Source organism: Dromaius novaehollandiae, chromosome 3 (genome assembly GCF_036370855.1).
Source record: "Dromaius novaehollandiae isolate bDroNov1 chromosome 3, bDroNov1.hap1, whole genome shotgun sequence".
Taxonomy (NCBI): Eukaryota; Metazoa; Chordata; class Aves; order Casuariiformes; family Dromaiidae; genus Dromaius; species Dromaius novaehollandiae.
The window spans coordinates 28,224,832-28,251,434 of record NC_088100.1 but is presented as its reverse complement, the minus strand read 5'-3'; the positions used below and the strand labels follow the sequence as shown (position 1 = coordinate 28,251,434).

At 39.9% G+C, this 26,603-nt stretch overlaps 2 protein-coding genes across 16 annotated transcripts in view; one reads left to right on the top strand and one right to left on the bottom strand.

Annotated features, from left to right (window-relative positions):
* Positions 1 to 1,513: 1,513 nt before the first annotated feature.
* On the bottom strand, positions 1,514 to 26,076 carry BEND6 (BEN domain containing 6). 6 transcript variants are annotated; one of them, XM_064508615.1, is made up of 10 exons: positions 25,697 to 26,076; positions 23,331 to 23,509; positions 12,881 to 13,109; positions 12,625 to 12,770; positions 12,016 to 12,114; positions 11,464 to 11,641; positions 9,765 to 9,982; positions 8,239 to 8,431; positions 6,046 to 6,184; positions 1,514 to 3,529 (listed from the first exon to the last, which is right to left on the bottom strand). In XM_064508615.1, exons 3-10 carry the CDS (start codon positions 13,074 to 13,076, stop codon positions 3,262 to 3,264), a joined length of 1,437 nt encoding a protein of 478 aa, XP_064364685.1. In that variant the 5' UTR covers positions 13,077 to 13,109; positions 23,331 to 23,509; positions 25,697 to 26,076; the 3' UTR covers positions 1,514 to 3,261. The 6 variants fall into 6 exon arrangements, with proteins under 6 accessions (XP_064364685.1, XP_064364684.1, XP_064364688.1 ...); XM_064508614.1 differs by having other exon boundaries at positions 25,794 to 26,076; XM_064508618.1 differs by having other exon boundaries at positions 1,514 to 3,478; positions 25,794 to 26,076.
* LOC112996840 (dystonin) overlaps positions 26,072 to 26,603 on the top strand; it is a 306,620-nt gene continuing 306,088 nt past the window's right edge. For all 10 annotated transcript variants that reach the window (XM_064508599.1, XM_064508595.1, XM_064508610.1 and 7 more), the window contains exon 1: positions 26,072 to 26,436. In XM_064508599.1, the coding sequence (XP_064364669.1) occupies positions 26,256 to 26,436 (181 nt within the window). In that variant the 5' untranslated portion in view covers positions 26,072 to 26,255. The remainder of the gene's footprint in view (positions 26,437 to 26,603) is intronic.

The window sequence follows — 26,603 nt, the reverse complement described above, 5'->3', positions numbered from 1 at the left end:
TCAGGAGGAGTCTGGGTATCAGAAGGATGTGGAAATTGTTTCTGAGCAGACCTTCCTCCTATGTAAATTCAGCAATACTTTCTGCAACCAATTCCATGTATTATATACCCTGAAAACAATTATTTTCTTTTATAAAATTTAAACACATTTCAACTTCCTTCTTTCTACCCTTGCTCCTTACTGTACGTGAAATGTTGCCTTTTTAACCATTGATTTCCCTCTTGTGTCAACATTACATACTGCCAGTTACTCGTAATCTAGAAGATTTAGATGTGGCAGTTTTTTTTTTTTTAATTTGACTCCTAGTCAGCTAGTATACTAGTTTTTAATAAGAGGGGACAGGAACCAGACACGTGAAAAACTGATTTATTCAATAGTATTATGTTTTTCAGTCAATTTTTTATCCCAGTCTTCACATACCCTAATGCACTTTCCTCTTTAGAAAACAAATATTCTTACTAACCAATTCATATAAACGATGGGCAAATTCTTTTTGCAAGGTAATCTTCAAATTTAATCTAAATTGCAGTACTAGAAACGGATAGTTCAAATGATTAGTTTCAGTGCTGCTTACTTAGTTTTCAGTACTGAATCTCCATACTGTATACTTGTATAGCTCTTAGGTTCTTCTACAGAAAGCTGTCAGCCTACTCTGATTCTGAGTAATACTAATAATGCATCTTCTATCACTCATGATCAGATGGATTTTACACTTTGTGACACATTTACCTGTTACCAACTAATTTTGATTCTAATGCAAATCTTGGGAGAACCAGCATGAAACTGCTCTGCTCTCCCCTCCCTTCTCCTCATTACTTCTGTAGTTTCTCATCTGTAATTATTTAGTCTTCAGTTTTGTATTCACAGAGAGTTCTTCAGGGTCTTTTTGGAAAACCAATTATATTTTCTTCCTTTTCAGTCATACTGAAAGGACCATGGCTTTTCTGTTAACCATTTAGTTGTGTAAAATCTTCTGTTTGTTGGGATAACATCAGTCCTATAGGGAGAGAGGAAAGAACTGGCTCTTTGCAGCTTGCTCCCTGCTTACCGTTTGGTAGAACGTTAAAATGTCTGCTTTTCTGTGTTCTTTGCATTTTGTCCAAAACATCCCCTGCCAAGCCTGTTTTTCGGTCCTTCACACTACCACTTTTCTCTTTGTGCTGAGCTGCCAGTTCCACTTGCTTTCCTTTGAAAAACTACGTGGTCTGAAGAATAGAAAAGCACCTAGTGCATCGCGATCTTCAGTGCTGTCCCAGAGGCAGAGAGAGCAGCGGCTTGCATTTGTCTCAATGTGCCTGCGTGCCCAAGGGGGTCTGCACTGCTGGTGCTGAACTGCTCCACAACACCAGGGTAGCTGCAGTTCTGCTATATCAGCTGGGAGTTAAAAATTATGAGTTTTATAGAAGCTGGCTTCAGAACCAGAAAAAAAAAAGCAAGTGAGAAAGAAAAGCAACCTTACATGTGAGTGTCCAATGGTGACTGATTTAAGAAAAGACCCAGAAGAGAATAAGAATAAAACTAAGACATAATAACGTTTAACTTTATTTGATAGAAAGTTGCTTCAAAAATATGGATTAACTATATACATCCATATATGCTATACATACAGGTACATATACAAAATATACATAATGGAAAACATCCTCTGTTACATTTTATGGATGATAGGGAACAACATGAAATAGAACTTGTGCCATGTTGTCGTATCTGCTTTCATCCTAATCCTATCCACAAGGAATTTACAGACATGAGAGATGAAAAAGGCTAACAGATCACTTAATCCATACCCCTGCCCATGCAAAAGTCTTCTCTAGTGCATTTTATTAGTGCATTGTTCTAATAAAATTAAGGCTTGCAGCATCTCTCTCAAGAGGTATCCAGCTGCTAACCTTGTCCTCAGAATTATTTTCTGTCATTCACCTCAATACTACTTCTAATTTATTTCTAATTCAGATATGTCTCTCCTGAAATCAAGCTAAATTGCTTCATTTTCATGGTTTTTTTAAATCTTCATTCATTAGTTGCTTGTTTGCCAAGTACAAAATATATTTAACTGGTGTTAGTACTCTCTCTTCTAGGGGAAATACACTCAAGCTTGAAAGCTATGGTCTCCACTTCCCATCCTACAAGCACACTGCAAACCTAGAAGCAGTCAGAAGTAAATCTACAAGCAACAGTTGGGAAAAATGTACCTGTCCTCCTCCTTCCAGGCAGTTACAGGGTGTGCCAGTTGCCCTACTGAGACAAGTGGTGTCAGGTCTCCAGAGGAACTGCCACGCTGTTGAGGGATTTCTGATACAAACCCCATTAGGACCACCCCACCTACCCACCCGCTCCCTAGCCAAAAGGTAGCATCCCAAAATCTAGACATAGGGAGCAGGAGCTGGCATCCTTCTCCTTTTCTATTCGCTTTGTCCTTTCTAGTTGCTAAAGACTGTCCTCCATTTACCAATTGAAGGAACCAGGCACTCTCAAGCTGTGGAACTAATGTTCAGGAAGGAAGAGACAGTGGGAGCTGCCAAACTGGTGCACCCGCAGCAAAAGGCCAGTGAGAGAAGCCATGGCCTCCCCAAACAGGTTCTCCTGGAGCACCTTTCCCTGAGCTAAAAGGAACATGGCTTCCTTCCTTGCCTTTTCAAATTTTAGAGCTTAAAAATGAACTGTTTCTTTCTTACACACATCTTGGGAGCTGCAGCTTCATTGCCCTAAGAGTATTTTCTTCTCTAAATATCTGGGTTTTTTTCCTTCTCTGGTCATGTGGTTCCTTGCTTTCTAACCCTGTCCTGGTCACAACTTTAATTTCTCTACGAAATTTTTCTGTCCTACTTTCATACCTCTGTAACTTTTTTGTAGTAATATGCAATAACTTTCTCAGATCTGAAAAGTGCTTTTCCATCAGCTATCATAGTGAATGCAAAGGGATTAAAGTTCCTCTTATACTTTATTTTGGTATTACTGTAAATAATGTGCTGTTTATCTAACTAAGGGGAACTCTTCTTGTGTTCTTCGGAACAAGTTTATATTTTTTGAATTACAGTATAACATGCAAATATTTAGTAATATCTTAAAGCCAAAGAAATTCATATACCTTCATTTTTTTCTATGCTGTGGGATTTGAGAAAATGGTTCCCAGGCTTCTATTCTGCTTGCGGTATCTTTGTCCACTGATGCCAGGCCCATTAAATATTATTTCTGTCTGTTTAACTTTATACTATTCCTTAATCTCCATAGGGAGCTTGAACTGCTATCAAATACCTTCTGTTATTCCTTGTCTGAATTCCTGAGATCCCTTCTGCAGCCCTGGTTGGGAGAAGGCGCTGGTGAGCTTCTCAAGGGATGAGACTCCAGGTTGGAAGAAGTAGATGTGAAACACTCCTGTGGCCGTGGGATGGGGGGAGATGGGGGAGTCAGACAGCTGTGGCTTTGCTGAATTTGTGCATTAGCAGCTGGTGAATCATCATCCTGCTGGTCTTGTGTGCTAGGAGGAAGAGCCAAAGGCATGATGCCCTGAGAAGCAGCTGTTGAACCACTGTTGAGACAATTTATAACTAAGCTTGGGGTATTAACAATAGACACACAATCCCTACTGTTCTTAGTTTCTGAGCAGCAGAGTTTATTAAGCTATTTAGCTAGTTTCCTTCATTGACATATTCTCTTTCCTTATCTCGCCTCAGTCTGATGGATCGGAGAGGATGATTTGTCTGTCTCATTGGATTTGACTCCAAATTCCATCTTTTGAATTGTAATAGGTTTTTGGGGAGAGGAAGGTGGGCAGGGAAGGAGGAATAGAAAGGGAGGAGTTTGTAACTGTGGTATCATCAGTTTGAATTTGTTAGTAACTTGTGGGTAAGTTGGTACTGAGATACTGCATAACAGAATTTTCTCTTGACTTCTCTCCTCTATACTTCATCTTTGGGAGGTGAACTGAAGGAACTTTGATATTGTGGTCACTTTTAAATTTTCCTGATTTTGTTGCAAAGAAAACTTGTGTCATCTGAGTTAAAGGAAACAGCAACATTATCTCTAGCATGATTACTTATAATATATTTAAATGCTTTTACATTGAGGAAATTCTGAACAGGTGTAATATGAATCAATTATTAATATATTCTAATAAGCATCCATTCAAGAGAGTCAGTTTAGGCAATATTTGCACTGATGTCCATGGATATTGAACTGGGTTTTACCTAAGGACATATCAATAACAGACATAGATACTTTTATTTTAAGATATTAAGTTTAAATTGGAAGGTCTTCAGGCACTATTAAAAAGCAACTCAGAATTGTATTTGTTGTATATATGTGTATCTGTATTGTTGAGCTAGTGCTCAAGAGCTTCCTGCCAAGACTTCAGGAATATTGTGTCTGTACAACAGGGTAAGAGACAAGAATTAGCAAAGTTTATGGATTCATCTGCTGAAGATTATAAAAATTATATATACCATTATATTTAAGATACAATACTTCAAAGAAGACCAAGTCTGTCTTTCTGTGCTGTTACTTTTACCACCTGTGTCAGCTAATGACAGTGTATTTTCAAATGTTTCTTATCTTTGACATTGCTGTTTTCATAAGACAAGGAAAAATATTATAGTGAATCAATACGCACTGTATGTTACAAATACATAGGGCTTTTGTTTTACGCAGCCTTCTCATCTATAGGAGAAAAGCATTAACATAGCAAACTGTATTTTAGCCAGGCTGGTGCATTTTTTTTTCTGTTTCTAGCTGGGAATACCTGAATATATGGATTCTTCCAATAGATATTATCTCAGTAATTCTCAAGTAGTAATTCACAGACCGCTGGTGGTCCATGAAGTACTTCCAGATGGCTTACAGAGGAATTTTAATAGTGAAGCACCGCTACTTTTCAAACAGTGGCGTTTCTTACAGTGTGTAATATACTCAGATATCTTGTTTTTTGTTATGCAGTGTCTTATAGTTGCAAATATGGATTTTAAGCAGGAATAATAAAAATCAAGTAGAAAGAAGTAAAATATTAGGACTCTTTTCCCCATCAGGGAAGTTGCTAAACTGCTAGATGATAATTTAAATGATAGCAGGAAATACATGAATAAAGTAGTTTGTTTCCACTCAGAGGCTTGAAAATTTGAAATTGGGAGAGTCCGTAAGTCCTCTGGGTATGGAAAGTCTAAGTAAGGACAAAAGTGCTCTCCCTGCTTCACTGATTCTAAGCTCTGATCCTGTTCCTCTTAGCATTCCTACAGAACAGCTTTCCTAAGACAGGATAGAAATACCATAGAGTTGCCTTCCATACATGTGGAGGTTTCTTTATATATATAAATATATATATATCAGATATCTTTCTCTACAGAGGCTTTTTTTTAAGACTTGCACTGTCATATTTTATATGAGTAAGTTTTATGTAAATATGTGTGTTTGGTATATATGGAAACAGTATTATGCAAACAGGTGACTTCGCTGACAATAGGGATGAGTTCAGCAATTTTAGGCTAGTCTTGTTCACAAGGTAAGTATGCTCATAATAGGAAAGATGTTATTTATAATTCCTCTACCATAATAACTTAGACTCCTCTATTCGTAGAAGAATGCTGATTTAGCTCTACTACAGTACTTTTATCAGTAGATACAGAAGAGGTATGATTTTCCCCTATTTTTACATGGGGGATTAATTGAGGCACAACAGGTGACATGCCTATGGAATGAAATGCTGGTCTTTGGAGATTCTACAGACCATAATAAAGAAAGTAAATAATGTCTAATCTAAAATAGATATACTGATCAAAGCAACTTCATGTATTTACTTTTGTCTTCTCTTCCTGTACTTTACTTACCTTGTGCTGCTTTGTCTAGAATGAACAATGTTTTTGTGCTGTAATGTTAAGCTGGGCTGCTTTTGTATAATGTAATCTTTGTACAAAGACATGAAAATATTTACCTACTGGGCAATGCAAATCTGAACATATATCTTAAAGATAACTTTAAGATTGTTTTTAGCTTTTGTTACCACAGGGTAACATATGGAATGACACACTGTAGACTACATTTTTTTTTAAGACTTACCAAAAGCTATGCTTCTGAAAAGCACCCGAGTTAAGATCTTTGCTTAAAATCGGCTTCTTGGTGCAATTGTTTAGTTTTTGTCCCATCATTCTCCTAATTAAAGCATCATCTGTGTTTGGAAACAACTGCTTTGTGATTCCTACAAAATAAAGAGATGACATATATGAGGCCTCCAAACCATGGAAACCACAGATGCATGATCTAAAATGCATTTATGGCATCTTTGACATTTCCAGCTACTTCAGCTTCAGCTCTAGTTACTTTTCTGTCTTCACTCACTGCTTCACTGATCTTGCACACTCCAGCTCTGTTTGCTGTGCCTGCTCTTGGCATACTCAAAGGGAACTCTAGGGCCACAGGAGCTTCCTGCAATAAGTGATCTTCCTCCCTTCCTATGTTCTGTTCTCAATCAAACATTCCTATTTCTGTCCTCCATAGTTCTCACACCTCTGCATCTTGCAGTTTTAGTTCATTACTCTTCCTTTGCAATTCATGTCTCCTTCTCCAAAAATGTCTCTTCTGTTTTTCCACTAACTGCCTAACTTTTTTGAAAGCAAAAATAACAGAATTGGGCATCAGGAATGCAATTCCTGCTCCCGTTTTCTCAATTATCTTCACTTCCCTTGGTCTGTTTAAATTTCATTTCATTTTGAAGTCTCATAGCTTCCATCTTTAAATAATCTGATCTACTGACTCATTTTCTACAGTCCTAGAATTCTCAGATTTCTTTCTTATTTTTCTTCTTCTCTTGTATAATGTTATTTTGACACTTTTCTATCTGAATTCAGGAGGGCTTTCGTTTCCCTTAATACATTTATTTAAACTTCCTTCACTTCACTATAGGTTCCCCTTTGTCACTGAACTCTTCTGCAGCAGGCTGTATGCTATGTTCTGATTATCTTCTCTGCTTTCCTTTTCAGTTTTGCTTAGACCCTTTCACTGAACCCACCTTTAAAAAAGTTGCTAGTAGCTTCTCAACCAAGAAACCTTTTCTTCACACTCAAGCTGTTTGGTCTCTGGTGTTTTAAATCCCTGGCTCTTTGTTTCTTACAACTTTTTTTTTGAACTTGCTGAATTCTCCTTCCTTAGTTTTCTCATCTGTCTGATCTTTGGCTATATCCATTTCTCCTGATAGCACACTGGCAGAGGGAGTGTACTCTTCTTAGCCAGCACTCAAGACGCAGGTGAAGTTACTAAAACCTTTATTATCCCCATTATGTATTTTTGAATACATCCAGTCACCCTTGTCTCAATGCATGCCTCTCTCCTTAGCTTTATGTTACTTCATTATCAAACTGTCTTATCTTACCTTGTCTAAATACATTTTCACCATCTCACTGTCTCTTTCTTCTTGATTTTGGCACTTTATCTAGGCTGCTAAGAAAAACAGGTTTATGCAACCATACCATCAATACCCTATTGATAACTCTTGAAACTGATGGCCAACTTCAATAAAACTGGACAAAGGAGTACAGAAACTGGAGGTAAGTTGGGGAGGGAATTTAGAGTACTGAGGAAGACTGAGGCAATGGCAATGGGGGAGGGATTCTGGTACAGAAAATGGGGCTATGTTGGTAAAATATTAAGCCACAGATGTGAATCCAAATAAAATTGGTGCTAACAAAATACAATTTTCTTTAAAGCTGCTACTTGCTTCTGAAATGATTTTCTCTTTCCTATGCACCAAACATTTTCTGCCTTAAACCTCAGCATAAAACCCATGCTCTTTGCTTCTCTGATCTGATCACTATTTGTCCTTTATACTTTTCCTCATTTTGCCTGAAGCACTATTTAAAATGTCAGAATTTATAATCTTCACCAACTACAAAATAGAGCAGGCATTATTTAAAATCTGATCAAGTGTGTTCTCTCTTTGCCTCCCTTTTATTTGTTACCTTTGTGTTCCAGGTATGACTATTGCATATAATTATTTCAAAGACTAAAAAATGACAGTGTTACTATGCCTTAGTAGTTGCTGTTAAATGAAAACACAAAATTTGCACAATTGAAATAATACTACTTAGCATTTCACTAAGAGTGTTTGTGACAGGTGGGTTAAAAAGTGTGAAGACAAGGAAGAAAATATGAAACAGCACATAACCTGAGTTATCAGCTGTAAGTTTTACTGCCCCCCCTCAAAGAAAGCCCTCTGTCAGTTCAGTGTCATATTGAGTAATGTTAACGAGTCATCACCTATGATTTCCTGAACTTCATTCTGATTCATTGCTGGTTTTGCTGCTTTATCCTTTGAAGAGGAGGACTTTGCACCTGTCAGGCTGTGCGTAGCCATGTATTCATGTGTATAAAGTGCTTGCATCAAGTCATTTATAAACTTTTGAGGTTTGCTCTTGTTACAAAGTGCAATCTGCCACTTTTCGATCTTGAACTGGAAAACAAAATCGGTCATAGACAAAACTATTGAAGTTCTCTAGAAATATTATGCAGTATTTCTTTGAAATATTTTTTAAAGTATATTTTCTTTTTTTACCGCAATTTCAAACGTAATCTCTGCAAACTGTGTGCTGGAAATCAATGCCAAACTTGCACATCACTCAAAATTTGGAACTGTATGTGCAGGTCAACAGTTTTTCAGAAGCAAGTGTGGGGCAGACTAAGGACCACTGTTCATACTAGCAAACACTTCCCCAAGCAGCCCTTCTTGCTCAGCAGTGGCGGCAGGACATGTTCAGACAGATCTAAATCCTTCTGCTTGCACTCCATGCAGGCTGGCTGTGATCCACGTCTGGCCTGGAATCTGTATAGCTTTATAAGCATGGCACTGTGCCCAAGCTAATATTCCTGCCTCTGAGCAAGCATGCCCTAGGAACTGCGACATCTGGCCCTAGGCTTTGGGAGAGATTTCTACACACTGCGGTTGTACAACGTAAGTATGTGAGCTCTCCAAATGTGCAATTCTGAGCTACTTCTATTTCACAAAAAGGTTAGGTTGCTCAGAAAATTTGGTCTTTTTAGTTCTTCAGAGATGGTCAGATCTTGCACACTGTAATATTTATTCAAAGAATCATACATAGCTTAATAATTCTTAATAGATTTATTTGTTTTTGGGAACCCCATGACAACACATGATTTCCACAGATTGGCATGACTGCACAAAAATGCTTATGTGAATTGTGAATGCAGAAGCTGGAATTTTTCTTTTCATTAGATTTTTGTATTTTTCCTGTACAGCCTCTGTGCCTGAGGCTTCTCAATTCTGTTCTGTTATTACAGAGGATATGGGAACATCTTTATTCAGTGCAAAATATGTATTTCTACTGATGGCTGGCCAGCGTTTGGAACAAGAGCAGAAAACACACCATTCTCCATTTTACTTCTTAACACTTTAAACAGACTCTGCTGGTATTTTTCTTAGATAATCTCTGAAATGCTGTCATTCCCCTTTGGTATCCAAAACATCAGAATAGAACTTATTCTTGGATCTCAGTATTTTCTTCATGCATCCACATTCTGCCCTCAATCACAGATGTGCAAAGCCACTAAAATCAAAGCAAGTTCAAGGACGTACCAGCACGCTGAATTATGTCTAGTGTGTCTCATGGAAAGGTACCTCTGCATAAAAGGAACTCACTACTCACTTCATCAAGTGACTGAAGATAAAATGATTTTACAGATACTTCTTATATCTGTTATTAAACCACAATAAAGCATGTATTACATCAAGTTTTAATTTTTGTGCTTGAAATTGCCTCTTAACTGACCTGTTTTTCAATCTGTTGCTCTTCATCTTCCACATTGAAAGTTATGGGTGAGCTGGAGTTACTATGCATAGCTGCATAGGAATCTGCTAAAGAATTGTTAGATGCTCTCCAAACAGCATGCGAATGAAGGCTGGATGCAGATGTTGTCACTCCCCCTTTGAGCAGTGCTTCAGCCATCCCTACCAGTTCCTCAAAATGGGTGACTGCCTGTGGCAACACTGAAATTGAATGGAAAGTAATGGCTAAGAACAGTAATTGAAGCTTCCAGACTCCGACTATGTCAGCATGCATATTTTTGTAATTAAAGTCCTGTCATACAAGCAAAAGAGTGAAAGTAGTCAGCAAAGATGCTTTAACATGTTTTTTTCTAGTTTCTCAAAATTTTCCTGTCATTCTCCTGCTCTCACCTGTGAAGTTCTGGCCTCTGTCTCCAGAACTAGATCAGTTCTCTCAAACAACTAAAAGCAACTATTAATTAGTTTATGCCTATCACAGCACTAAGCTAGGTATTTTTCTTTTCTTCTTCTTCTTTTTGCTATCTCAAAATCTGAACAAGCTTTCAGAGATGCTGAATATGAGCCAAATAGTGGTATATTTGATTTTTCATTTGTTTCAAAGGAGTTACACCTTCCTGTGCATAAACTACATTTTCCCTTTTTTAATCTATAGAGAATGCGTTTTAAATGGCCACTTCTCTGATGAACATTTAGTTTCAAAGATAAGTTTTCATTGAGTCCATTAAAAAAAAATCAGTTCAGCGAGTTGAAAGGATGTGAGGCATAAAGAATCAGCAAGATACAAAATCATTAACATACTGGAAAATGCTGTAAAAAATGCTCAAGATGCAAGGTGACTGGACTTAAAGGTATAAGTTGTCTTACTCTAACAAAGCTTGTAAAAATGCTATTTAGAGAGTGGAGAAGAGTAATTCAAACTAAGGTGAATGAAATATGGGATGGAATCAGGTGGGCAAGGAAACTAAGAAGCACTTGCAAATTCCTAAGACAATAAAAAAACAAGAGATGCAGTAGGCTGCACAGGAGTGCTATGATGTAGCTGGCGATGGAAGTAACATACCCTCTTTAAACATTTGTTCACTAGTGTTTAGAAATATTGGATTCAGTCTTGGCTGCCTGAGAACAAGGGTCAGGGACAAGCAAGAGGGGCTTCAGAGATGGTTGCTAAGTGATTAAGGATTCATTTATAAAAGAACAAAATGGTGTAACTTTGGGAAAAGATTAAATCTGTTGTTCCTAGAACTAACTGAGGTTTATCAATACTGAGGAATTACCAAAGAAATTAAAAATAAAAGCATTCCAGAATAAAGACAATTTTAGTAGATCAAGAATAACTGCTTAACAAATAAGGTTTTGCTGGACTGGCCAGTGGCGTATTCAAGTTTAGCCAATGGTTACATATAGCAAACAGAAATGTTCTCTTGGGAATAACTGGCAGGATTTAGACAGATTTTTCAATTTTTAACTCTGTGATCACGTGGTCTCCACTTAGGATATATTTTTTCTAAGTGCTGCTGGAAATTAAATGTTGCTATGTAACGAAGGCTTTTGTACTAACGATAGGCCTTGATCTTGTCAGGTGCTCAAGCATCCATAATTCCTGTTCAAATGGTCTTTTATAAATCGAGCTTTTCATAACCTTCAGGCTCTCTTCTTCATCACAGCATTTCCCCTGACTTTACCTTGAAGCATCACCAGGGACTGCCTCAGGCGGCAGTTTTCCCTCATAGTGTCTGTCAGCTTCCTCTTGAGACTTTTTATTTTGGCACACAGTTCCACCTTGGAGAGTTGAAATAAAGGCTCTTCATCATCACTGCTACTTTCACTGTACAAAAAGTTGTTTCCTGAATATGGTTCTCTCTGAAAAAAATAAAATGGTCTATCTAGAGCAACAACACAGAAAATTAAAGCATTAAAACTATAATTAAAATATCTGGCTAAATCAGAATATTCTCTTTGTATACACAAAATATATAAACAGACTTGGTGTATTTTATTAATAGCTGTTACAGTACATGGATATTACTGTTCATATTTAAATTCAAAATGAAATGTCAGAATAATACTTAGCTGTTAGATTTTTCTCTTTATGTTCTCCATTCACTGGTTTTCTAAGGTGGTATCTTTAATAACCACAACTTTACTAAAACAAAAGTCTTATATCTCCCTCGAACAAATAAATCTCAGTTTCCTTTTGCTTAATAGATTAAAATTACTCCAGATAAGATGTTTACCTGTTTGTTAATTAAAGATGTTTCAAGTTGACTCAGGATGTTGGCAGGGGCAGATGCCTGTAATGATTTCTTCCTTTTTATACGCTTCATCATTTTCCCCTGTAAGCGAGGGCATAATAGTACCTTTGCATTCCTATAGAACCCTTCATTAGGATATCTCATGGTATACTATAAACTTTTATTCACTTTGCCCTTGATATTCTCTATTAGTATCTCTGAAAAATATATTTGCGACCTTTTGTTAATCTTGAGATCCATGTTTTATTTCCCCAAGTTTTGTCACTGCAGATCTCAGAACAATGCAAAGCTTGGAAAATCTGGTCCCTGCCCTTCTCGTGCAGTGGTCAGATATCTGTCTTGTGAGAGAAGATGCAATTGGGCTACAGAGCACCCAAAGTCTTGAATAACAATTTTTCTTTAAATAAGCAAAGGAGAAAAACTACTGGCCTAAATGCTTTCTCTGGCAGGTTACTGTGCTGGGACATCATGTGAAGTTTGCCTTTATTCCTACCTTCAGTATACATATCTTGCGTTTTACACTGTGAACAATCAGTAGTTATGGTCTACTTGATTATGTTATGGACTTACCACACAAAGACAGAAACTCACCTGTTCTTTATCCAGGTCACTGTCTTCACTTTCTGAGAATATCATTTCTATCCTCTTCCTCTTGCCTTTTCCAAGGACTTGTATTTTTGTAATTTCATCTGCCTGCAATATCTTTTGCATCATTTCCACCAGCTCTTGGGGGTCATCTGAAGTGAAGGCAAAGAAAGGACCAAGCAGTGAAGAAGCAGCAAAATTAAGTACTGATACCTTGCAACTAGATTAAAATCTCGTATCAGCCAAAGGCAACTGTACTCACCACTCATGCACACAACTTTCACTAGGTGCTTTTCTGTCTTTCTTTCTCCCACAGGCCAGTTTACTAGCACATGCTTATTTGGTTTCAGGAGTGTTTCTAGTTCATTGTCATCACTGGGAAGATCCTGTATCCAAGAAGTCTCTCCAATTTGCAGTGAATTATCATTTACAAAATCAAAGAGAGTGAATTTTTTCATTGTTAAATGGTTCTCTTGTCACACAGACACTACCTGCAGAATGTCATAAAAAAAATAGCTGTTACTGTGTCATGCCACAGGAATGCTACAAGAATACTTTAAAAAGCCCCCAACAACCCTCTTATTCCCAGATTTTGAAAATTGTCCTATACGAAAATATTCTGGATAAGGAAGTGAAAACTAGCCAAATTGCATATTAAATCTTCTCTGAAAGATGGGAGGTGGTCTGCTCAACGTGTATACATTGGAAAGACAATTGTCTCCAAAACTACAGAGAAAACAGCTTTCACTTACAGAGTCCTTGCTTCTGTACCACTACTGTGTCTTATCTGTCTGTCTCCTGTCCTGGATCTCTACTATCACCATATTTGCCTCAACAGAAGTTTTCAGTGTGTCAGTGAAACCCCAGCCTCAGAGACCAAAAGATACAGGTATGATAAAAACTTTCCCTACAGTGAGGGAAAGTACCCAATCTATATGCTATTAAAAGGGATGTATGATTTCCAGGACTATATTAATCATCTTGTGGGCGGCAAGATGTACAATTGCAGCCACAAGAAAACAATCCAGAACAACCCAGGACAACTGACTGGATGAAGTATGATGCATTCTGGCACTGGAAAACTTGATATGTATAAGAAATGACAGTCTGAGGACTGGAAGAGAGCTGGGCTGCCTTATGAAAAATAACAGCAATACAGAGAACTCGGACCAAATATATAGATAAATCCTTTCCTTATATCAAACAATATTCTTAAAGCAAAGGACCATGTTAGGACTTTTTAAAGCACTGAAGTTCTACACTGGGAAAAGGGAACAAGTCATACTTTGTATTTTGTTTTTCTAATTAAGCTGATATGCTATACATGAAAGTATGAAATGTGAAATATGTTACTGAACACTACTGCAAGCGTTACCAGTTCATATACATGTTTCTACTATACTCTGAAGATATATTTTCTACTTTAAAATTATTAAAATAGATAAAACCAAAAATAGAAAATCTCTTTTTGTTAAATTTTGATCTTCTTTCCAACAAACATATGGTTTGGCCTGTCAGTTCATAGAGGTGAATTAATTTTACAGTGCTGCAAACTCATGAATTCCCAGATGTGACAGTGTGATTTGTGATTTACTTGGCCTCAATCAGTCAGAAGCAAATCTAGTGCCTCATGCAGAGGCTGTCAAAAAGGTAACTCAGAGCTAGGAAAGAAGAATTACTTGCAGCTATTATGTCAAAGCGAGAAAGTCTGGCTCTAAGGAGCAATGTCAATTCTTTCATAGAAGCCCAGCTCACCACTATTCACCATGTCGATGCTATGCTTCAAAAGAGCTGGTTTTCCACACAGAGCTGAACTTGTTCATTTGCAAAAGACAACTGTGCTCTTGTCAAAGCGTTTATTAAAACAACAAGGTAAGCAGCATAAGAAATTACCATTAAAAAGAAGAATATTAAATAATACTTTTTGCAGAATGCATTCAGTAGCAGTAGCGTTGTTAAGTACTGGACTGAGATGCCAAAGAAAGGGGACTTATTTGCAAAAATTTGCATAATTTTCTCTAAAAAAAATGAAGAGCATTAGAACGACCTGAAAAAAATCCATCTCATGTAAACTCTAGGGAGGAAGTGGCTTGAATATTTATGCTTAGCATGAATCACTGGAGGCCTAATTCTGCCACCTATCCATGCGAAATGGATCCTCACATTACAGGAAGGAATCAGTCAAATGAGTAAACATATAGACAAAACAGAATGCAAAGGAAGAAAAGTTTCACACTGAGTTCAACAGGGACAGGTAAGACCCAAAATGAAATTGGATGTTTGTCCAAATCACAATATACTAGATTTAGAACAGCCTATGTATGCAATCACATTAAACATTAGTATGTTTTCTCCATTTTTAGACTGCTTTCAAATATACTTGCCATTCACTTTATCATTTCTCATCATGCATAAAGCTGTTAACTTCCACCTATGATCAACAAAGCACAACAATCCCCATCACCCAGTTCTTTAATTTTCAAACTCATTTGTGCTTTCTCATGTTTGGCCCCTGACAATTGGAAGGGACTCCAAGATACTTCATTATACTCTGAAAAGCTCACATAACGGCAACATAATCTCAACACAGTCAGAGCTGCCAGTGTGCTAAGACCAACAGTTGATGGTACTGACTTCTGTATTCTGTAGTCCCCTAACAGTCTGTAGCTCTGTTGTCTCATTTTGTATTGAGACAAATGTTCCCTGAGCCACGGGGCATATTTGTGGTTTGTGCTTGTACAGGGTTACCAGGTCACCAAATACACAAACTATTCCATGCATGGAAGTGATGATTCCCCAAGGCACTTGGGCTATTCACATACACATTGTGACCATGAGCATGTATGTAGTAAGTCTAACAGTTTTTGGAAAGTATCAGACTTGTGTATGTGTTTTACAGCTTAGTAAGCTCAATGGATATTGGGATTTCTAGATGTTTGGAGCTCATGACAGTAGCTGGATGTCACTGGTAAACACTGTGAAGCACATGGCTAGTAGAATCTAGTCTTTCATAATGAATTAAACCCCTCTTATAGTCTTCATTACACTGTTATCCAAATTATCCAAGGAGGAAAAAAAAGTATGCATAGGCCTCATGCACCTAGATCCATGAAAAGAGCTCCAGGCCATGATGGCAAGGCAAACAGCAAATGCTGACAAATCCATTCTGCCAGTCAATACTGGTTACAATTTTTACCATGGTCATTGCAGGACTCTTGGGGTCCAGCAATTCGTCTACATTATCTACAAAGTTATCCCTGACTGTTGAGCAGACAAGATGCTTGCCTGCAGTGGGAGGATGTGCTAGTAAACAGCTAAACTGATTTCATTGCGAGTCTTAACAGCTGCCAAGTTAAAATATAAGCTACATGGGACACTGAAAGAAATTAGGCAAGGATTTCACAAATAGTCACGGGAGGAAGGACAGGGTCTATCCATCCCTTTAGCTTCTGGAAGGAGTGAGAGAGCTTCCTGGCTGCTTTCTGAGGCCTCTGCTCAATCCTGTTGCTTGTGCTACTTTTGAAGAGGTGACAGCAGGAAAGCAGCTATGGGGAAGCAACAGAGGCTGGCCAGGCCCCCTCTCTTCTGCCGTGGCTCTGCTGGGCACCAGCTCAATTTTTTTACATTACATATAAAGTGATTGGAAATAGTTACATTGCCAAATAAAAGAAACACTGCAATAGTTAGTATTTTTCTGTTACAGAGCTATGGCTTCAGCTCCCCCAACATACTTTAATGAAACTATGTCTTTTCACAGAATTTACTGTGACAATCCAAGGACCCTGCGGATAATACTGAATTGTCTGCTGGCATCATCTCTAGGCAGCGATTAAAGGGATTAGAAAGGTAGAACAAAATGTCTCTAATGAAGAAAAGGAACAGTCAAATACTTCACCTACTGGAAGGTAAGTAAGTCCTGCAGTGTTTTCTCACACTGTTCTCTCACTGGAGTTAATGTGAACCTTGTCTGAGCAAGGACTGCCAAAATAGAAGGTAAAATACACTGGATATATATCCAGCAGAATAATATTAATAATAGTAGAAAGAACACGTGGGGAGGGATTAATCTCACCAAACTTCAATTGTTTTAAAAGTGCGATGCTGGCTAGACATGTTTGGCTCACTTCACAGTCAACGCAGAAAGAGAGGTGATTCATCTCATCCTAAGACACGTAACTAAAAGACAGCAGATGACTTGCTGTCTGGGCGAGCCTATTTCCCTTCACTGACTATTCAGTGATGTGGGTAGGTATGTATGCTTATGGTACCTGGCTTGGTCCAACCCGTCCCAAATTAGCTCATTCTACTTTGAAACTGCAGGGTAGCTTCCAGTAGTCCTTCTGCTACAGGGAGCTGAGAGGATGGAGTATGACATCTTTTAATGTGCATCTGGTTCTCTGTTTTAAATCTTTCTTACACAGTTCTGCGTGTCATCAAGTAAGATTCCTGACACCGAGTGCTTTGTTTGGTAGTTTAATTGGGAGATATGTAATTGTTCACAGACATTACCCAGTGTGCAGCTAACCACACAGACAGAATTACATGGCCTTTGAAAGCCACTTACGTTTTTTGCAAGTTACTTTATTCTACTATATTCTCCATTTTAAAAGACCAGCTACTTTTTTGAGAAGTATTGAAACCCAAACTTATGATTTATCTTTGTTCTGAGACACAAATCTGTCTCTACCTTTTATAAAAGCAGGTAATCTGCAGAAGGGAAAAAAAAAAAGAAAACATGTCATTTAAAAGTGCTGTAAAGGAAACATTAACTGGACTCTCAGTTTTTACAAACATGTTAACATCTCGCATTCTGCACAGATGCTACAAATTTGCACACAGAATATTGTTACTAAGCAACCCAAAAAGCCAAAACAAGAAAAATAAACACAAAAGTAATTTTAAAGATGTATATCGCCCTTTGACTGACATAGTCTGTTCCATTCAGCTTGAGAGTTGGCAGATGGCATGGTGAGATCATTATTTCTCCTTCCTTTCAGTAAATGCAGTGTAAAGTATTACAAATTTAGACATGAGATTGTAGGGCCACTCAATGGGCCTTATTCTGCTGCGGCTTAAAATAGAGGGAGCTTAGCCACAGGTTTCAACAAAACAAGATCAGACTCCAACAGTACCACAACCACACAATACAGAAAAATAAAAAAGTACTAACATTTTATATTGTCTGTCCTCTAAGTTCAGCCCTTGATAATCCTAGTTTTCCTTGGAAATCCTTCTACTGGGATAGAGTTTCATCCATCTCACTCAAAACTATTTATTTTCACTTCAGCATAATGAATAGTAGTCACAGATTTGGTTGGTGTTGCTTTGATTATGGCATTTTTAATTGAACTTGGTAGGACATTAAACAATGCTGGTATAAAACCCTTGGGCTAAACTAAAGTCTTAGAATTCCTGATTTTCTGTGACAAATTTATGATGGAAAATATGACCTTATTTAAATACATTATATGCCCTGTTGTAGGTTCTAATCTTACACCCCTGAAACCAGTATAAGATTTACTAATGATTTCAGTGGAATTAGATACTGCCTGAGGAATGAAGTGTTGTTATTGCTCAAAAGATTTACAGTATGATCTCAATCATTTTATGGGAAAGTATGACTTAAAAGCAGAAATCTGCAGCTTTTGGTTGAGAACTACAGAGTGCAGATTTTCCAGAACCATCAGTATTACTGTGTTCCAAATTCAGCTGAGAACCTAGAGGAACGTGAGAACATTACTGTAGACTTTCAAGAATGTAAATGTACAAAAAACATTCCATTTGTTTTCCACTAACAGCAGTAGGATAAAACTACATGATTCTCACTACTGGTATCTGTCAGTTCACTTCCTGACTATAAATCATTATCCCTGTAACTAGCTATAGAATAACGTGAGATACTTCTCTAAGAAGTGATACTATTCACAGTAAGGCAGTATCTTCTGGCCTTATTTACACAGATTGTCTGACCGACTTCAGAGTCTCCGAAGCCTTGAAATCCACAGGGCAACATGCAGAATTTGGCCTATAACTCATCCCACATGCTAAAATCCATCTGATGGGCCCATGGACTTCATGAAGCAATTATTTTTCCCAGCACTGTCCTGCATGCTGTGTTTTAGCAACCTAGAAGTTCTGTGAAATGACATCAATACTTAATTAAGACAAAGCCCTTCGTAGGAACTGTGGCTTAAATTACAAGGTTGAAGAATTCCTCTGATTTCTGAATCAAACCATCTATTTTTATTTTTAATATTAAATGACAGTAAAGGAAGAACAGTGAATTTAACAAGCAGATATATTTAATGTATCTAGGGCTACCAAATTTCTGTTTTATCTAGTAATTTTTCTAGGTTAAGATCTTTACATTTAGGTATCACTGGGTGCACTAGGTATCTAAGTTCCCATTATAATCATTATAATCATATCTCAAATATATATAGAGATCTATTTGATTGCCTTAACATAGGTGTCTAGTGCCATCTGAGGTGTCTGGTGCTATTCTACTTGGCCTTCAGCTGCCACAGCAGAAGAGCAGGTCTCCCATAGGTCTGTTATCACAACGGCCACCCCCTCATAGACATCTCAGCCTAGAGCATCTCCAGTGGTCAAATGAGTCAAGCCCCTAATGAATACAATTAAAACTACCTGGAGAGCAACTCAGCTTATTTCAAAGAATCTACAGCTCAATTTTTAATTACCTAAAAATAAATGTCTGGTGCAATCTTAGATGCCATAAATTATTGTGCCTGGCCTCCAACTGCCACTTCTGGTAGGAATGTATCTTCCATGGGGCCAACATCCTCTTCCAGGCTCATGGGGATGTTTACTAACTCCAGGCATCTCAAATGGCATTAAATGCCTATATTTAGGGAAGTGCATTGTTCTCTGGGCTCCAATGATTGAGCTGAGTTTAAATGGGAGCTCAGATACTTCATATGCCTGTAAACCATGTGTATGCCATACACTTATTTATCTTCATCTTCAGCTGAATCCCACCCTCAATGAAAGATCCACATAAAGATAGCAAGATTTCAAATAAGGAGATGCAGGAAGTTATCTCAATTCTACATCACAGATTTGTATCTCAATTAAATAGCTATTTCACAGTTGACAGAATACTAATAATACCCATTTGCTTGTTCTCAAGTGCTATGCACGCTACAACATACTGCTATACATATCAACAAAGATTAGTGTATTCATGGAATGAATGGGAGGAGATACCTCAGCTACGGGAATATGGATAGTCATATTAAAGCTCTCTCCATGCAGGTTAATATAACCAAACTCGTAGAAGCAGTAATTAGCCTGGGAGGAAAATCAAGTCAGTGTGGCTATACAGAGTGCAACACCTGGCCTTCCACATTCAGATCTAGCTTGGGTAACTGAACACAGTGCATCTCTGCAGCTCTAAAATTATGAAGGCTAGAAACCAGCAATGTAGTTGCTTTTTTTGTCTGAAGATGTTGATGGGAAGACAACATCATTAGGAAAAGTCTGACCATGCGCAAATCTGTCCTGAGGTACAAAAACTGTGCACTTGCTCTGTGTAGCTGCCAAGCAGTCAAATACCATTTTCCTACAAAGCCTAGTTTAAGATGTATCCTGAAAACGTGCGTAAAAGGCTGAAAAATATCAGAAAAACTTTCCATATGCAACTAAGGTAATTCCAAATTTGACTGGTTCAAACAAACCTACTGGTAACCTGGTGTGGGAATTTATAAGTGGTGGCATCTTCCTCTTTTTATATGGTGGCATAAGTTATCTTACCTTTCAATAAATTATGCTGTCCCAAAGCACTGTTAACAGTGAAATTTTCCCTTTAACTATTAGGGCATAGAAGTAAAAGAGCAGCTAGGAAATTCTAGGCTTGAGCTCTGGTTAGTATTAAATAATCTAGCGGCATCTTAACTATCTCTACTCATATGTCTTTATTGGCCATCATAGACAAGTGATGATAGATCAGAAGTAATGCTTGGTTAATACTCTAAGTGCCTGCTCTTTCACACCAAAGCTCTTCTTCAATTGCTCTGTTTTTGCTCAATGTTGGTAGGAGGGAATGAACTTGATGATCTTGAGCTTAAAAAAATGTTCTGTATTAGTAATAAAGGTCATGAGCTAGGATATGAGACAGACATGTTGCTCTCTTACTCCAGGGAATGTTACTGCAACTAAGAGCACTTCTGCATGCACTTAGGAGAATTTACAGAAGTGCCCTTCCTCCCCTGTGAAGGTAACAGTCTCAAACCTTATTAGAGCTATTTTTTCCCTCCTGTAAAATTAAATGTCTTTTTAATGTACACAGTTCAACCTGCCTTTATAAATTAATATAAGAGCTGAAAGACCAATATTCCATATTTACTAAGACTCATCAATCTGAACCAATCCTTAAGCAACTTCCAATTATATACATATGATATTAATGAAGTGTAATTCCCTCTGGGATGCAGGGCCACATTCAGACTGACAACTGCCACACTAAGCACTGCCAAAAATGTATGGAGAGCAAATTTCAACCAAGGACAAAGGGGCATATCACTGCTGTAATGAAAAATGCCACAGGAGCTTTAGCAGTATATTTCCGTCTAGGCTCAAGATCAGCCTCTCTGTCTGCAAAGTCAATTTATGCCCACAGAACTCATGCCAGCATTTTTCCAGAAACACAATAAACTGTGAGTGGACAATTGTATGGCTGATACTCCATTTGATTTACACTCACAGTCTAATAAGCAGAGGGAATCACAGTGTGCAAGTTGTGTGAGTTAATGAAATCCGCAAAACAGGGACAATTATATAGAGAGAGTAGGCAGGTATTTGATTTTCCATTGTCACCTAAAACACCTGCAGACTGCAAAGTGTTCCAGTGATGGAAGGGTCTAGTCTGTAGCACTGTGATCATACAGTTTAGTGTTGGGTAAATAACATAACTTTTTGCAATTTAGCTTCTCTGTTCACAGGATTTTAAATAATAGTACTTATGTACCTAATTTCAAGGATACTGTAAGCATTAACTAATGCTAACATGCCCTTCAAACATACAAAGCACTGCATAGAACAAACGGTTTAACTAGTTTGGCAGAACAAAGACTTGCAATGGCCTTGCTGAATTTGGAACATATCGTTTCACATAACACAGATTTTTAAAACTTGATGCTTTTATCAAGCTAAAAAGTGTTATTCTTTCAGCCAAAGAATGTATTTTACAAGGTTTGATCAACTACCAAAAACTCCCACAACATAATACATCACGCTTAAGTTGCTAGAAAGCACACTGAGGACCGAGCAACATGTGAAGTAGACTACTGAGGGGAAAAGTCAATTATTTCTTTGAATGAAGTTGATAATATACAGACACTATGGTATTTTGTATATTTAACTTTGGTTGCTTATGAGTTCCTGTTTGATTAAAAACACCTTTCTTTGTTAAGAAGTATTACATGATTAGAGAATCCTTCTAACCGGTTAAGTAGCCATATAAGTGGAATATTTTACTTAATTATAATTGAATTAGTAGAAACACTAAAAGCATATCTACAATTCAGTGAAAGGAAATGATCTTACTCTTTCACTTATTCAGCAGCTCTTCTGAAATCGTATCATATATAATCTCTTAATCATATATTTACTTCACCGGATCTATCATGAGCTTTTCTTTTGGCTCACTAATACAGGGGGTCTTATTACTGTACAAGGAAGCCTCCAAGGCCTGAATCTGTAGGAGCAGAGATGCCTCCTCAGAGTCATTGTGTGCCCTTGTGTCTTACAGCTCAGATTTTGTGAGCTCAGCACATCTCTGAAGATGTGGTTTCTCCACTAGAATCATGTATTTTCTTTTTGCAGTTATTTTTTCTTCTTTCAGCCTAAACCATTGCACTCAAGGGTTTTTAGTTTCTCTTAAAGAGTTTCTGAACATCATTTAAATTACCAAGGAATATGCACTAGTCCATAGATTGTGCTGCAATTTAACTTACAGGGCAAAGATAAAGGAAGGAAGTATCTCTGCCTTCAGCCCATGAGGCAACACTGCTAAGCCCGTAACAGGATATCATGAGAGAGTGGGTGAAAGAGTATTTTAAATCAATGCCGACTTGCTTCCGTACAGGAGGGCTGCTGCTGTTATACCACATCCCCTGCTCAGGACTTCCATTAAACTGCAGAAATTTGACATAATTTTCTGCTGCTGCCCTCATCCCTCTGCAAGTTTGTAAATAGGTTAACAACTGCAAGAAAGAGTAACTGTGAGCAGAAGAACACCCCCCTGCACCATCCTGTCCCTTTCCACTGCAGAAATCTGCTCTTTGTCTCTATCGTGGGGAGTCTCTGAAGTGGAGCTTCCCCTTTTCGTTCCTCTGCACTTTCCACCGTCTCCTCCCTCAACAGTACTCATGTAAAATGCTGCTTCCAAGCCTCCTGCTGAAAACTTCAACTACGCCTGTGACTGTTGCTGCTCCGCTTCTCTGTGATCCCTGTCAAAACAAGTATCTGCAGGATGTTTCCTCTCATCATCTCACGCCTCTTCAAAAGTCCGGCCACATCACACATACCCTGGAAGGGCAGTGCTACCCTTTATTTATTTTACGGTCACAGGCTGCCTTCTTAGTTTGTAAAACCCTTTCCAGCCTTGCTTCAGCCTCTCCCAACAACTTGCGTTCTCTGACCTGCCTCGCCATGCCCCATATTCTTGCCACATTTAGTCTTAAAGCAGTTACCTTCTTTCACTTCCTCTTCTCTGAAATAGCTTCCTATATCTCTCCACCTCCTGGATTCTCCTTCTGAGGTCAAATCTCAGCTGAGAGCCAACGGTTTTGTTTTAACCTTGTCTCTTCATTCCTTTTCTCTTCTCTGTTTATCGTTATTAAGACTTATGATAAGTTCCCTGAAAAACATTCTGTAAAGAAGCTTATATTAAAAATGCTATACATATAAAACTTCTTTTCATTTCTCATTACCGTTATTTGGAAAATCTACCCACAAATTTTTCGATCATGGAAAGCTGATCATCCACAAACCATGGAGTTTGATCACTTCTAATGTGAAATAACTTCAACAATTTTATTCACCATGGAAGTAATATTCTAACCACATCACCAGAAAGCACAATATCTGGCAAACACAGAGTAGTGATGAATACTGTGAAATGCATAGCAGCAGCTCGATGCAAAAGAGACAATTGACTGGGACACAGAAGTCCAGAGCGGTGGCTCTCTGACAAATTGTGCACGTCAGCATTTCTCACACTAAACCGCTTTCTCTTGGGTTTAGAAAAAACAATCAAACAGTTATCATGAAATTTATCATAGCCCACTGACAAAATATGATCCTCACTGTAAGTCTTAGTTTAAAGTTTACAGATTTTCCCTTCTAACAACCAAACCTTAGAGATTCATCAGTCAACTTTTTTCTATGCGCTTATCCAAGAACAGTGTGAGAAGAACTGTGCTCCCTGCTGGTTCCCAGCAATCGACTGTGCCGTTGCTGTTAAGAGACGTTTCCTATAATCTCCCACGATGAAACAATAAATTGGTTGATTTTGAACCGTGAAAGGTGTTGAAAAGTTTCTTGTTACTGCAACATACTGCAGTGAAGCACTGCAGCAGGGCAGTGTGTTGCCAGGAGGATTGCACTGGTTTGCCTCATGTTACAGTGAGGTAACATGAACCATTTTAATAATCTCCAGGTAATCTGCATTAAAACCATCTTACTGCAGTGTACTGCGGTATTAGGCAACATTTCAACATTGCATCACACGATGCAACACTACCTGATAGCATTTGTCACTTTCTAGGTAGTCAAGGAAAGCATTTTATCATATGCTGCAATGTATCAGCTTTCCATTTACAAAGTAATATGACAGACTATTCTGTCTCAACATGCTGATATATGTTATAAAACTATACAGAATTCCTGGAATAAAATATCATAGACCTAAAAGCCAAGATTTTTTTTTCTTTAACTATCCACCTAACCTGACAATAAGAGAATCTTCCAATGAAAAGGGATTTCTGTAACATTAAGGGTCCACTAAGGAGTTATAATGTAATTAATTCAGTGATACGTAAATCTGAATGTTAAAAAGATCATTCTTCCCATATTTACTCAAGGTACCACAAACAGAGATGTTTCCCTCTGTCTCCGCCCTTCCAGCACATTTATTTTGTAGTTTACCTTAAATTTGCACGTATGTTTTTATATATCCTTTTATGGCAGACATACAAAGGAGTAACATTTCAGTGCTATTCCAACATTTACACAGAGATCTTCATTATTCCTATAAAGTTTCTGAAATGTTCCTCTCATTTACGTGCTTGCATTGATGGTACATGGAAAGGGCATGAATTTTGTCACAGATTAACCCTGTTCTTTTACAATTATACAGGCAGATTGACATTGCAAAATACATGCTGGATATGTTTTCATTATGTGATTTTTTAGGCTGTAATGCCAGAGTTTAGAGCTGCATTTTCAAACATCTCTGAAATAGTTTTTGAAAGCAAACGACCAGCAAACTAACAGCTCTTAAAACAGTGGCATATCTGCACATTCTAGTATTTTTGCAGTACGTGCGATGTGTCAGCTCCTGCAAGGCAGCATAACGGAGGACGCTGAAGCTGACATTTGCTGCCGCCTGCTGCAGCTTCCTGCAGCAGGACCGCGCACACGCTGCTGCTGTGGAACCGACCCCGCCGCAGCAGCCCGCCGCGCCGGCAGCCCGGCGCCCGCTCCCACGGAGGCGGCGGCCCGGCAAGCGGGGCCGCTCCGCTCCGCTCCGCCGCGGCGCGCACCGGGGTCACGCGGCGCGCAGTTCCCGGCGTGGGAAATACGGATCACCGACACACAAGGCACCTAAACGCCGTATTAGTACGCAGCCTGCTGACAGGCACGTTAACGTTTCCAAATCCTTTTCCACTGCTATAGCTCGGCGAGGGAAACAGGCGTGATTTGCGCCTTGCACACAAAACCTGGCAGCCAGGAGAGAGGAAAGAATAACCGCAGACAGACACACACACCCACCCACCCCCACCCATCTGCGCCCAGACCCGCCGCCCGCCCGCAGCGGCTTCGCACCGCAACTCACGCGAGCGGCCGCTCCGGCAGCCGCGGCCGCGCCGGGCCGGGCGGCAGCAGCGGAGCTGCGGGCGGCCCCGCGGGCGGCAAGCGGCGCCCCCGCGTACCTCGCCGCGGCCATTTTCCGCCTGCCTCTGCCGCAGCTCCGCCGCGTGATGTCACCGCCGCCCGGCCGGGCCCCGCCGCGCACCCGGGCAGCCCGGCCGCCAGCGGGCTCCGGCGCCCCTTCCTCCTCCTCCTTATCCCCCCGCCCCCGCAGCGCCGCGCCGGCTGCCATGCGGCGCCGCGCGGAGGGGGCGCTCCGCCCCCGCGCCGGGGCCCGCGGCCGCCCGGGCGCGCAGGGGGAAGCCCCGCCGCCGCCGCTGCTGAGTCACGGCCCGCATCCAGCGCCCGCCCCCGCGCCCGCCCCCGCCCGCCCCGCGCCCGGCTCCAGCGCCGCGGGCCGGCGGCGATGCCCGCTCCGCTGCCGCCGCTGCCGCTGCCGCTGCCGCTGCCGCCGGGAGACGCTGCGCGGCCCCCCCGGCTCGCCGCAGCAGCGCGCGCGCACGGGGCGCCCGCACGCCTGAGCCATGATTGCCGCAGCCTTCCTGGTGCTGCTGAGACCCTACAGCGTCCAGTGTGCCCTCTTCCTGCTCCTGCTCCTGCTGGGCACCATCGCCACCATCCTCTTCTTCTGCTGCTGGCACCGCAGGCTCCAGAAGGGCAGGCACCCCATCAAGTCCGTCTTTTCGGGGCGCTCAAGGAGCCGAGGTAGGGGATGCTCCTCGCCCCCGCGGCGGCGGTGGTGGGGGGGGGGGGGGGACGACACGCCACCTCCTCCGCCGGCGCCCCCGGCCGCGGCGCAGGGCCACCTGCCTCCGCCGGGCGCCGGGGAAAATCCTCGCCGAGCCCCGGGCTGCGGCAGCCCGGCCCCCGCC

Coding starts and splice junctions, on each gene's coding strand:
- BEND6 (XM_064508615.1), bottom strand. CDS start 13,076: ATGAAAAAATTCACTCTCTTTGATTTTGTAAATGATAATTCACTGCAA. Junction 6,185..8,238: donor TGAAGTTCAGGAAATCATAG/GTGATGACTCGT, acceptor TTTATTTTGTAG/GAATCACAAAGCAGTTGTTT. Junction 3,530..6,045: donor TTTCAGAAGCATAGCTTTTG/GTAAGTCTTAAA, acceptor TTGTCTCAACAG/TGGTTCAACAGCTGCTTCTC.